Source organism: Triturus cristatus, chromosome 9 (assembly GCF_964204655.1).
Source record: "Triturus cristatus chromosome 9, aTriCri1.1, whole genome shotgun sequence".
NCBI lineage: Eukaryota > Metazoa > Chordata > Amphibia > Caudata > Salamandridae > Triturus > Triturus cristatus.
The window spans coordinates 635,511,310-635,525,291 of record NC_140592.1 but is presented as its reverse complement, the minus strand read 5'-3'; the positions used below and the strand labels follow the sequence as shown (position 1 = coordinate 635,525,291).

Genomic DNA, 13,982 nt, shown 5'->3' with positions numbered 1-13,982 from the left:
CTTCCCATGGAATGCATTCCAACTATTATTCTTAGTACTCTCGCATGTATTGCTTTATCACGCTGGCTGCTGTGTGGAGAAATGCATATGGATATGATTGTCTTCCGACTGGCCATGTCAACTGCTGTATACCCATTTCTTTCCTCCTACCAATTGTATGCTATTCCTGTTATTTGTACCATGTATCATATATTAGTTCGACTCATTTTATTACAATGCTTGACCTGTATCACTCTTTAATTCGTTATTCTTTCTATAAAAATCAATAATGATTTAAAAAAATATATATCATTAGGTATAGTCTGTACTTCTGTCGAGAAGGGACCAGTTATAAACTTTGGCTGCCCATCAGATAGGAAAAGCAATAAAATAGAATTAATTGCCAGAAAGGTTACCACTAATGCAGTTTACAGTATTTTCGTTATCAGTGTCATACCTCTAAAAGATATGGTAGCAGTCAATAGAGTAATGTGGAGTAGCTCTTGGAATTTAGTCCAGAATCACACAGTAGAGCTCGGGTTCATTGTTCAGAAAAGGTAAACAATTTGAACACAACTATTATGTCTTGTTTAGACCTGACAGAAACGCAGTCTAGACAAATCTTCCTAGTAGCCGTGCTACACAGATATGGATAGACAAGGTTATGTGGATATGTATTTGATTTCCAAGAACACAAATACAGTATACCTATTGTTGTGGTTATCCTGAATAGAAATTAAACATATTAAGCATTGTAAAATATGAATAAGGAAACCGGGAGAAAGCGGTCCATTGTGGCCCTGTCCCCAAGACACAAACTTGATGGCAGGAGCATTAAGACAGTCCTTTTAGATAGTGCCCTATAAACAGCCGCAAAGTGGAAACAACCTAGTACCTTCACTAGGAAGGCAACCAGGATGAGACACCTAGAGGGGGAGGGATAGATTGTTCCGGAAGTTCATTCTCTCTTTCTTCTTTACCCATCAGGGAATGTGTAATTTCCTCTCTGCAGCACTTTAAGTCCCCTTTCCACCCTCCACCCCATTCCCATTTATGAAAATATATACACATCAGTGCATGAATTACCCCTTCTTGCAATACCTGACATTTTTCTCTCATTATTTATATTGTGGAGGGCCACATTGCACCTAAACTTTCAATGAGTGTTTCTTCTCTCCCTTTTGTTTCACCTCAGCCAAGTTGCTTCATTGTATTAAGCACTTTGATGTTTCCTTCCCTAGGTGGTGAAGGTAAAACCAAACGATAAAGATGCCAAATTGAAGTACCAGGAATGTAACAAAATAGTGAAGCAGAAAGCCTTTGAGCGAGCCATTGCAAGCGATGAGCACAAACGCTCTGTGGTGGACTCGCTTGACATCGAAAGCATGAGTGAGTACTGTACTTGGAACTTAACTCTCAAACGATATCAGCCTTATGTTTCCATGTTACTTGTAGGCCTATTTAAAGACGGACTACAGCAAAACTACCATGAGCATTGTCTGTCTAGAAGATTGGTGAGCGTACATTGTGACAAGATTTGAGTGTGATCACAGTGTGATTGGTCTGAAGTGATGGATGAGTACTGTTTCACTACACATAGGTGTTCCTAGACCTGTAATTACGTAGACAATGAATGAGAACTCTAAATTTGCAAGTAGAATAATATTTTGTGACTATATAAAAAGGGAAGTAATTGAGCAGAATCTGTTAATCTTGGCTTCCCTCCCTTTCTTCCTAATCATAGAATCTTTTCAATTTAAAGCACTAGATCAGATTTTTCTTACTAGTAGTTAATGGGCCACTGGTAGCTAGCTCTCCAACTATATGTAAGTGACTTTCTTGTGTGCAGCACAGACTACCAAATAAGAAATGTTTGTTTTGTAGAATTAATAGATGTCTACCAAAATTAATGAGCCTGTATTTGAGATGTAAATGTGCATATTTTCACAACTCATGAACTGATGTTTGGGGAAAAATGGTTGAATTTCAAAATATATTTAAAGGTAATGTAGAAGTGATAAATCATGCTGCACAGGAGAGACTTATTTCTAATCCTATCTTAGTGCAGGGGCATTGGAGCTGTAGCTGTCATGTATTGGCCAAGTAGTGGCATTGTAAATTGATAAAGAATTTTTAGGTTTCGCTTAAACATTTGCGGTATCTGCAAGACCTTTTTATTTAAATACAGTAGGCTTCCAGCTCGCTTATATTTTTTTGCTTTTGAGCTTCAGTGAGCTTCAGTGTAGCTCTCATTACTTTTTTTGTGGTGGGGAGGGAGCTTTAGGCATTCCATATGAGTACTTATATTTTCAGTCCATCTCCCGCCCCCCTTCCGTGTTGCTTCTAATCCCTCCTGACTGCCCCCTTCCATGTAACTTCTATTCCCTCCCACCCTCCCCCTTCCGTGTTGCTTCTATTCCCTATCAACCACCCCTTCCGTGTTTCTTCTATTCTTTCCCTCCCACCTGCCCTCCCTACTTTGTTGCTTCCGTTCCCAAGCCGTGTTGCTTCTATTCCCTCCCACCCGCCCTCCCTACCGTCTTGCTTCTATTCCCTCCCACCCGCCCTCCCTACCGTCTTGCTTCTATTCCCTCCCACCCACCCTCCCTACCGTCTTGCTTCTATTCCCTCCCACCCGCCCCCCTTCTGCGTTGCTTCTGGTCCCTCCCACCCGCCCCCTTCCGCGTTGCTTCTGTTCCCTCCCACCCGCCCCCTTCCGTGTTGCTTCTGTTCCCTCCCACCCGCCCCCTTCTGTGTTGCTTCTGTTCCCTCCCACCCGCCCCCCTTCCGTGTTGCTTCTGTTCCCTCCCACCCGCCCCCCTTCCGTGTTGCTTCTGTTCCCTCCCACCCGCCCCCTTCCGTGTTGCTTCTGTTCCCTCCCACCCGCCCCCCTTCCGTGTTGCTTCTGTTCCCTCCCACCCGCCCCCCTTCCGTGTTGCTTCTGTTCCCTCCCACCCGCCCCCCTTCCGTGTTGCTTCTGTTCCCTCCCACCCGCCCCCCTTCCGTGTTGCTTCTGTTCCCTCCCACCGGCCCCCCTTCCGTGTTGCTTCTGTTCCCTCCCACCCGCCCCCTTCCGTGTTGCTTCTGTTCCCTCCCACCCGCCCCCTTCCGTGTTGATTCTGTCCCCTTTTCTGTATTGCTTCTGTTCCCATTTTCATGTTGCTTCTGTCCCTCCCGCCCCCTTTTCGTGTTGCCTCTGTTCCCTCCCGCCCTCCCTTCAGTGTTGCCTCTGTTCCCTCCCGCCCTCCCTTCAGTGTTGCCTCTGTTCCCAAACTTCAGAGTTGCTTCTGTACCCTCCTACCCGCCCCCTTCCATGTTGCTTCTGTTTACACCCTCCCACCTGCCCCCCCTTAAGTGTTGCTTCTGTTCCTTTCCAACTGCCTCCACCACCTGCGCCACGCCACCCTGCGCCACGCCACTCGACTATTCTGCCGTACTCCAAACCACTCTATGCTGCGTCACTGCACTCTATGCCACTGCATTCTACTCCACTCTTATCCACTCTGAATCACACTACACCACTCTACTCTACACCACTTCACTCTGTACCATCCAACACGACTGCACTGTATGTCACTCTACACTACGCCACAGCACTCTCTGGTACTCTGCTCTGCACCCCTGTGCCGCTCTGCACCCCTGTGCCGCTCTGCACCCCTGTGCCGCTCTGCACCCCCGTGCCGCTCTGCACCCCCGCGCCGCTCTGCCCCGCGCCGCTCTGCCCCGCGCCACTCTGCCCCGCGCCACTCTGCGCCACTCTACCCCACTTCACTTTGCGCCACTCTGCCCCACTTCACACAATGCCACTCTGCCCCACTCCACTTCACACAATGCCACTATACTCTATGCCCTTCTCTGCCACACCAAATCACTCTACTCTATGCCCCTCATGCCACGTCACTCTACATCACTCCACTGTGCGCCACTTCATGCCATGTTGCTCCCCTGCCCTCTGCTCCCCTGAACTCCAGTTAACCCAATGCCGTTCTAGCCCACTCCAGTTCACACAATGCTACCTGCGCTATTGTGCCTTTGTTGCACTCTGCGCCACTCTGTTGCACTCTGCGCCACTCTGTTGCACTCTGCGCCACTCTGTTGCACTCTGCGCCACTCTGTTGCACTCTGCGCCACTCTGTTGCACTCTGCGCCACTCTGTTGCACTCTGCGCCACTCTGATGCACTCTGCGCCACTCTGTTGCACTCTGCGCCACTCTGTTGCACTCTGCGCCACTCTGTTGCACTCTGCGCCACTCTGTTGCACTCTGCGCCACTCTGTTGCACTCTGCGCCACTCTGTTGCACTCTGCGCCACTCTGTTGCACTCTGCGCCACTCTGTTGCACTCTGCGCCACTCTGTTGCACGCTGCGCCACTCTGTTGCACTCTGCGCCACTCTGTTGCACTCTGCGCCACTCTGTTGCACTCTGCGCCACTCTGTTGCACGCTGCGCCACTCTGTTGCACGCTGCGCCACTCTGTTGCACGCTGCGCCACTCTGTTGCACGCTGCGCCACTCTGTTGCACGCTGCGCCACTCTAGTCTGCGCCACTCTAGTCTGCGCCACTCTAGTCTGCGCCACTCTAGTCTGCGCCACTCTAGTCTGCGCCACTCTAGTCTGCGCCACTCTAGTCTGCGCCACTCTAGTCTGCGCCACTCTAGTCTGCGCCACTCTAGTCTGCGCCACTCTAGTCTGCGCCACTCTATGCCATGTCTCTCTACTCTACTCCACTCTATGCCATGCCTCTCTACTCTACTCCACTCTATGCCATGCCTCTCTACTCTGCACCACTCTGTGCCATGCCTCTCTACTCTGCACCACTCTGTGCCATGCCTCTCTACTCTACACCACTCTGTGCCATGCCTCTCTACTCTACACCACTCTGTGCCATGCCTCTCTACTCTACACCACTATGCCATGCCTCTCTACTCTACACCACTATGCCATGCCTCTCTACTCTACACCACTATGCCATGCCTCTCTACTCTACACCACTATCCCATGCCTCTCTACTCTACACCACTATCCCATGCCTCTCTACTCTACACCACTATGCCATGCCTCTCTACTCTACACCACTATGCCATGCCTCTCTACTCTACACCACTCTATGCCATGCCTCTCTACTCTACACCACTCTATGCCATGCCTCTCTACTCTACACCACTCTATGCCATGCCTCTCTACTCCACACCACTATGCCATGCCTCTCTACTCCACACCACTCTCTTTACTCTATGCCATGCCATTCTGCGCTGCTCCACTCTGAACTGCTCCTCCTTTTTGCCACCTGCCCTCTACCCAACTCTTGCCTACCTCACTCTTATCTACACCATGCCACTACGCTCTACCCCACTCTTGCCTACCTCACTCTTCTCTACACCATGCCACTACGCTCTACTCCACTCTTGCCTACCTCATTCTTCTCTGCACCATGCCAATACTCTACCCCATTCTTGCCTACCTCACTCTTCTCTACCTCACTCTTCTCTACACCATGCCACTACGCTCTACCCCACTCTTGTCTACCTCACCATGCAAGTTTTGTTGTTCTTGGGACCAGCTTCTTCCAGTGGAGAATTCCAGACAGCCTGGACCCCTGCCCGATCTGCTGGCGTCTGACTCGATGCCCAGGTCTGGACTGGATCCAAAGATCGCTCTCCCATTCTAGGCCTCTGTATGGGGAGCCACCATTGAATCTCCTCTCTTGCCTCTTCTGACAAGGTTCCTGACTGGGAGTATGTGAGACCCTTTGAGGCTTTGCAATGCATGATAATGTAGTGGCCCCGGAAATCGCTGGATTTGGGGACAACAGTAGCCCCACCAGATGTGCTAGCTGTCGAAAGGAGGTGTACTCTGTGGCGAGGACTTTCCGCAACTCGTGCTGAATCTTTGCCATCTTCCTAGACAGAAGACACAAGTTGGTCACTGAGGAGTCTATCACAATCCTCAGGAATTCTATTGTTTGAGAGGGGGACAGGAGTGACTAGCTTTCGTTGATCACTAACTCCAGACGGTTCACTGTCATCGGCAGTGGCATAGATAACTTCTTGGGACACTGACTCACGTAAATTATGATCCTTATCCCTCCTCATCCCCTGCGCGCGCAGGTGCTTTATCACCAGTTTGAGGACCCCCGTGAAGCACCGGGGTACTGAAGTCTGACCGAATGGGAGAGAGGTAAATTCAAATGTTTGGTTTTGCCAGAGAAATTGAAGGAAGGGCCAGAGGGTATGGAGGGGGGGGCGATTAGAACAGTCAGGATAGCGTCCCTCAGGTACAGATGCACCATCCAGCGGAATAGCTGGGGTACTCCTATAGGAGATGGATCTCTTTCATCTTGGAATGGCGGTACACCAGTCATTCATTGAAATTCTTGGTTTATTACAGGTTGTTGGCCCCCCTCTCACTTGTCAATCAATAAGATGTTGCTGCCGAACCCATTGGGGTGAGGCATAGTCCGACACTTGGCCCCTTTGTGGAGGAGGGCTGCTACCTCCTTGTCTATTCAATCACTCTCTGCCAGGGAAAAGGTTATCTGCCATGGCGACCCATAGAACTCGATCTGAAAACCCCAGACGGTCTGAAGGACCCATGCGTCTTTTGTGAGATGCACACACCTGTGAAAATATTTTGCTAGCCAGCTTCTTACTTTTAGGTGGGGAGAAGGGTGATCACTAACTGTTGTTGGCGTTTGAGGCCTGTCCCCTTGAGCTGCCTCTGACGCCGAAACCTGGGCTCTGGTGGGATAGTAATTCAAGAAACTGGACTGATCTTGATACTGCCCGCAGCTGGAGCCTTGTCTCTGGGATGGGTTTTGTGTGGAGAAGCAGCCTGCCGAGCGGCCCTTCCAAGGCCGCCCCCCCTGGAAAACCTGAGGATTCAAAATCCTCTTGATGGAAGTTTGGACCTCGTTGAGGGATGAGAAGGTTGCCACAAATGTCCCCAGCGTCTTGATGAAAGGGTTACCGAAGAGACTCCCTGGGCCACTGCTCCACCTGTGAGAATGCCAGGTCACCCAATTTAGGTTCCACTTTGAGCAAAGAATGGCAACGCTCAGTGGAAGGGTGCAGTTAGCATTCCCTAGAAATATGATGGCCCTTTGTGCCCAAGAGGACTTCCTGTTAGATCAATGAACCAGAGTCCATGGCATCTTCAGCCATGTCAAATCTTTTGTGATCGGACCCACTATGTCCAGGGGTTTATGTCCAGGGGTTTGTCCTGGCATGAACGGCAAGGCTGCTCAATCCCCTTCTTAGGGTCTCTAAAGAATTTAGCCAGGAAAGTGGCTATCTTGATATTTATCTCGGGAGTAATGACTATCCTCACCTCCAAAGAGTGCCCGGAGCATTCCACTTGCATACAGCGAAGGGCCTCCTTCTCAAGGGGTTTGTGAAGGTGGCCTGCAACATATTTTGACACTTTCGCAGCTGGGGTCAATTCTGCAGAGCGATGATAGACCATATCGCTGGGATCCAGCATGTCTGCCACTGCCTCTGGAGGGGTGGTTTCAGAGGTGTCGGGGACAGAAGGAGGATGCCCAGGCCTCGATGGGGCCTGTCTCCTTGTCTGAGTCCCCTTGGAAGTCTTCACCCTTCCCAATGTCAGGAGAAATAGGTATGGGATCCAAAATCTAATCAGCTGTCTCAGAGGGACTGGCAGAGGTTTGGGTCTGGGCAAGAAAGGTTTGTTTAAGGCACCCTGATCCACCCCTTTATGCTTCCTTTTTGAGCGTGTGACACTAGCTCCAGGGTCAACAGCGGGTGAGAATTCCTTGCAAACTTTTCCGCAATCTGCCTCCATAGGCACTGTTCAACGTGCGCTATAGCCTCTGAGACCACCCTGTGTATACCTCAGTACACAGGGTGGTCCAGAGGCTATAGCACCCCTTGAACAGTGCCTATTCATTGTCAAAGGCAAGGAGGGAAAGGGCCTGTTCCTCAACATATGTGCTCTCGGTCGTCTGCATGGTGACCTAGGGGTGAGAGCTTGATTACATGCAGAACTGTCCATATGGTACTGGGGGCCTCAGTTGGTGTGGGGGGAGACAGGAGGCCTCCAACGTATAGGGGTTAAGGCCCCAGAGACACCACACCCCAATTATCTAGCGAGTAAGCTTGGGACCATGTCCCCTCTAAGGCCTATATGGCCTGAATTAAGGTAATACCGACACCGCAGGGCCTGACAAATGAGAAAAAGATACGACCTTCAGGGCATCAAATTGGGTATGCATGGCCGGAATCCCTTAATACAGACTCCTCAGGGTGGTAATAATCCTGCAGCACAATACGGACTTGATCCGGGCATCATAAAGAAGTGATTTGCCTATTACAGACCCCGTAGGCACCGGGGTGTCAGTCTCCAGGCTTGGGAAGGCTCCAAGCAGCTCGCGGTGCACGTCTTCCTGAGGGAAACTGACATAGGCATGTCGCGGAGCCAAGGGGGCTGATCTAGGTGTGCGCTGCAGCACCACCTAGCTGTCAGAGGGCCGCACCTCCTCCTCTGCCACCGAGCTTCCAATAATTCACCACCGCGGACAGAGCGCTCTCGCAGCTTCTGAAAATAAACGTGCAAAAACAAGTTATGTAGCCAGAAGAAGCGCTATTGCAGAGTACACAATAATAAAAACATTTATAAACACTTGGAAAAGCCCATATACAAAAGTTAAGGGAGCAACACTTATCTGCAGCGGCTGAGCAGCAAAGAAAATAGGCAACATGGACACTGATGATGGACTATATTGGGACTGCTGTGACATGATTGGTTGTTGATGTTGTGATATCCCAATGAGGTTTGGGAATGTTAGTTTTGTAATGAAGCTAATGTTAAAATGGCTGCTGGTTGAATTTAGGTTATAAAGCATAATCCTTACCTCTGGTCCAGACAGAATCTGTGTGCAAATGTTTAGATTTAAAGTGTCATGCAGACCCTAGTTTTAGGGAACTTATTTTGTACACCTAAACTTATTTTTTTAAACTTTATTTTCCATTTTCATTATACAATACACAAATGAATTCCGGCTCCAATATATTGACTTGAAAAAAAAAGATGCACGAATCAGGAAAAGGACAAATCATAAAAGCAGTCCTCACAATTTGCAAGTTACAATGAAGGAAACAGTCAATCATGCATAAATCATAAATCACTTTGGTTTACAACGTGTAACGGTGTGGCGTGTTCCATATCAGCTCCTGGAACATGATTATTTATGTACCCTGCAGCGGAGCCATCATTCTAAGAATCCGCACAGGTCAGGCCATCAACCTATTCCTGTCGGAACCAAGCCGTTTCCCAAGTGGACAGAATGTTGTGAGTGTGCTGTCATGTTGTGCTGCTTAAGGGGGCCCCAGATGTCGCGTGGACGAGACGTTGCGGGGAGGGTGGAAGCAAATAAGTCATAGTTGAGATTTCAGTAGGCGAGGCTCGTGAGCCAGTCACTATGTCGTGTCGTGGTGCAGCCTTGCGTCCCCATTTTAAAGCGATTTCCCGTTTAGCGGCTGCAGGTTGTGCAGAACTCCGCGGCCCGGGCCATCTTTGGCCTTCATAGGCGAGCGAGAGCTTCGGGTCTGGTCCGATCGCTTCATTGGTTACCTATCCGGAAGCGGATTATGTTTAAAGCACTGACCTTGGCGCATAAAGCGCTCTTTGGCGCCGGAGCAAAGTATCTACAGCAGAGAATGTCCTTCTATCGCCCAATTAAATCTCTGCGGTCGGAATCTCTGTTTCTCGCGGTGGTTCCTCGGGTGAGGAAGGCCCGCATGGGGGGTCGCTCTTTTAGTCTGAGGGCCCCTCAGTTGTGGAACTCTTTGCCTTTGGACCTACGGTCCTCTTCTTCTCTCCTTTTGTTTAGGAAGAGCCTCAAGACGTGGCTTTTTAACCTTTAGGGTGTCTCTGTCTTTTTCTTTTGTTTGTTTCTATGTTTTCAGGTTTTACTGAGCTGCCTCGATAAAGCGCCGGGACACTCCACCGAGTAGCCGTGCGCTATAGAAATAAAAGTTTAACATAACATAACATAACAGAGACCCAGCACTGTGAATTTCCAGACTGTGTTTGGGATGTTTTTGACATAGCCCATCAGAGCCACTTCAGGGGTTAGGATCAGGTCGAAGTCCAACCATTGTCCCCAGTGTGTGATGTATGGGGGGCCAATAACTACTGATCACACTGCATGTCCAAGTAAGGTGTGTAAAGTCTGCATGCAGGGATTTGCATTTCAAGCAATGGTGTGGTCTGTCCGTGTCTATTCTATGTGATGCTTTAGGTGTGATATATATTCTCCTGAGGAATTTAAAATGGAGGAGTTTATGGCGGCTGTTCAAGGAAATTGACTCAATCTGTTGGCAACAGGCTTCCCATTGGTCATCCGTGATAGGATGCCCTAAGTCTGTCTCCCAAGCCTCACGGACTGCGGATTCGTTAATTGGGATCTCTGCTGTGCAGGGCCTGTACAGTTTAGAGATGAGGTGAGAGCCAGTGTCCTTGTCGAATTATTGATAATGGCAGAAACGGACTGGGTTCAATGGGGAATCCAAGGATCTTGGCGTGCATAGTGGAGCGGATGCTGGTGAGTCCAAACTTGTCCACGAAGGACGCGTCCGGGAATGCATTCGTGTCGGAGGGCAATAAGGCCTGACCATTAATATCAAGACCTCCCACAGTTGTTATGCCAAACCGGGACAATGTGCGCTGAACCATGCTTTCCCCTGTAATGGGGAGCCAGCGTTGATTGGGAAGCGGTAGGCTTGGAGAGTAGAATGTCGGTGATCCCATCCGCCTAACCAACTTGAGCGATGCACAACTGGTTGTGGAGACTGTCTGGATATCTCTGGGCTCACCAGGAAACCCCAGGGGCATAAATGTGTTCAGGGTGTTTGGTAAGGGTAAGTCAGCCTCGGGCCGCAGATACGAGATTCTGGCGTCCTGATGAAAGCGTGTGCGTAACTGCACTGGGCCACCAAATAATACAGTTGCAAATTGGGAACCCCCATGCTGCCCCTGTGTTAGGGGAGTGTCATAACCTCCCATCTAACCCTGGGGCGTTTGTCCCCCCATGTAAGCCATATAAGGATTGTGTTAATGTAGCGGAAAAAATGATTTGGGAGCGGAATTGGTATATTACTGAATAAATAGAGAAATTTGGGGAGGACAATCATTTTGTTCAGGGCGACTCGTCCGGATAGCGAAAGTGGGAGTCTGAGCCATCGATCCACTTGTTGTTCCAGCAAGTGTATCGCCGTTCCGTAGTTAGATCGGATGATCTCAGCGGTGTCTAAGTGGACGTTAATGCCCAGGTATTTGACCTACTCTGTGCACCATGTCAAGGGGAACTCTGTGTCCCACTGGGTCGTACTCTGAGTGAGAGGGAATATCACAGATTTGTGCCAGTTGATGCCGAGGCCCAAGAACCCCGCAAATCTAATAATCTCGCGGATAAGCAGGTCTAAGTTGCGCCGAGGGTCCCGGACGTATAAGATAATATCGTCCGCATAAAGGACACCAATAGTGGTCCTGTATTAAATTGGATTCCCCTGTGTAGATGACGTTCTTGAAAATGCCAGACCAAGGGGTCCATGGCAAGGATGAAAAGCAGGGGAGACAGAGGGCAGCCCTGCCTCGTGCCGCGGGATAATTTAAAGGGGCGAAAAAGCGTGCCGTTTAAGCGCAGCCTGGCGGTGGGGCCAGAATACAGCAACGCCGTAAGCTTGATGAACCCAAAGGGCATGCCCAACCTTCTCATGACAGTCCAAAGGAATGACCACTCCAGAGAGTCAAATGCCTTCTCTGCGTCCAGCAGGACGGCTGTGGCAGGAACATCTGGATTAATTCTATGGAGGACGGCGAAAAGAGTATGCAAATTAAGAGCCGTGGATCGATAGGGCACAAAACCCGATTGGGCAGGGGAGATGATTTTGTCCAACAGTAATGCGAGACGGATCGCGATCGATTTCGCTAGTATCTTAGAATCAAAATTTAATAGCGAAAGGGGTCTATACGACCTGCAGTGCCAGGGGTCCTTACCCGGTTTTGGTAAGAAGATGATAGCCGCTTCCCACAGGGTGTGAGGCAATTGGTTTCCTTGCCAAAGCTTCATGGTAAACCTCAATGAGTCTTGGAGCCAAAATGTCCTTGTACTGTTTATAAAAATCGCCTGTAAACCCATCAAGGCCAGGGGCAGTAGAACCATTAAGTGCGTCAATTGCGTCATTTATTTCGTCCTTAGAGAAAGGTTTAGCGAGGAAATCTTGCATGTACTTGTCCAAATACAGCAATGCAATTTCCTCAAAGTACCCCTCATGCTCTGCGGGAGAGCGATCCAACTTAGAAGTGTATAATTGCTCATAATAGGACAGAAATTCGTCCCGAATAGCAGTAGTGTCTGTTAGCGCTGCCACTGTGGCCGCGTAGAGCTCAGTGATGTGTGCTGCAGAGTACTGGGGACGAAGCAGCTGTGCCAGCGTGCACCCAGGCTGCTCGCCCTCACCATAGCGGCACGCTGTTACGTATTTACTGAGATAATGTGCTTCCCTGTCGGCCGCTTCGCAAAATTCAAGCAGCAGTGCGAGCTGACGCTGTTCCTCCTCGGATGAGTCTGGTAGGCATTGCATAGATGCATCTAGGGCCACCAACTGCTGTTAAGTGTTGGCAAGAGTTTTCCATAAATCTCTCAAGACTCCCCCATGTTTGGAAATCACGACGCCCCTTACATATGCTTTAAAAGCTTCCCATAGTGTTGCCCAAGTATCCACCGAACCCGCGTTGAGGTCAAAGTAGTCTTCAATGGCTTCTCTGAGTTCTGATGCAAATAATTAGTCACCTAGGGCCCTACTAGGGAAGCGCCACCTGCGTTCCTGTCCCTCGGGTATGGGGACCCTAAGTTTGAGCACCACAGGTGCGTGATCAGAATATGACCTAGGCAAAGTCTCGCTTATAGTGTGCCATGGAATGAGGCCAGGGGAAAGCAGCCAAAAATCTAATCTAATCTGGTCCAAGTGTTATATGGGGCTGAATAATGAGTGTACCCCGGATTCGTTGGGTAACGTAATCGCCATATATCAGTAAGTCGGAATGTGTCACAGGAGTCTAACAATACCCGTCTGGACCTAGGCTTAGAGTCCGCGGCGCCAGAGGAGCCGTCATCCGTGCAATCCAGAAGTAAGTTGAAATCACCTCCCAACAGCAAATTGCATGAGCTCCAGCATGTGAGAGTAGCGTCTAAGTCTTGAAAAAATCCGGACTGTCCTCATTCGGGGCATAGACGCACAATAGTGTAACCAAGTGACCCAACAGATTACCCACTACAATGACATGCCGTCCTTCCCGGTGTGCCTGGGAGTGAGTCAGTGTAAATTAGTCTCTTCTGAATTAAGATTGCAGTACCCTTTGCATAGGTGCTATAGTTGGAAAAATAACGGTGTGAACCTCAGCTGGAGGCGTAGTGTGTGAAGTCAGATTTTGGTAAATGTGTTTCCTGTAGGAAGGTAATGTCAACTATGTGCCTCTGCAAATAGTGTAGCACATGTTTACGGTTCTGAGGGTTATTCAGACCCCGAACGTTCCAGGTCATGAGGACTAGATTTAAATGATCGTTTAAGTCAAGAACCGTGTTTTGTTGTGCCATAATGTAAAACAACCAAAAAGAATGATAAAGTGCAACGAAGATCAAATGTGGAGCCGGTAATGCAATGAGAACTGATGAAGTGAACCCCTTCCCAACCCCCCCACCCAACCTCGCGAATCCTCATGCAAGGTAAAGAACCCGTTATCCAAGATTCAAATGTATCATGTGAACTTCTTTCTAGAAAGGATGTGAACATTTCCTGATGCATTAATATCATTAATACCAACAGTGTGCTACACACCTAGGGGGGAGGCAACGCTCCTTCGAAGCCCAGCAATATCGAAACATTATAATAGAACAATATTACTACTAACTTAGCGATTACATCGGTATACGTCAACAGTTAAGATAACAACGTGTGAAAGCCGTAGATGCAGGAAACCGGGTGAA

At 49.2% G+C, this 13,982-nt stretch overlaps 1 protein-coding gene across 1 annotated transcript in view; it reads left to right on the top strand.

Annotated features, from left to right (window-relative positions):
* The window catches only part of PPP5C (protein phosphatase 5 catalytic subunit), a 407,441-nt gene that overhangs the window by 119,850 nt on the left and 273,609 nt on the right, over positions 1–13,982 (top strand). Inside the window, exon 3 of the mRNA XM_085625671.1 lies at positions 1,221–1,368. Coding sequence (XP_085481797.1) covers positions 1,221–1,368 — 148 coding nt within the window. The remainder of the gene's footprint in view (positions 1–1,220; positions 1,369–13,982) is intronic.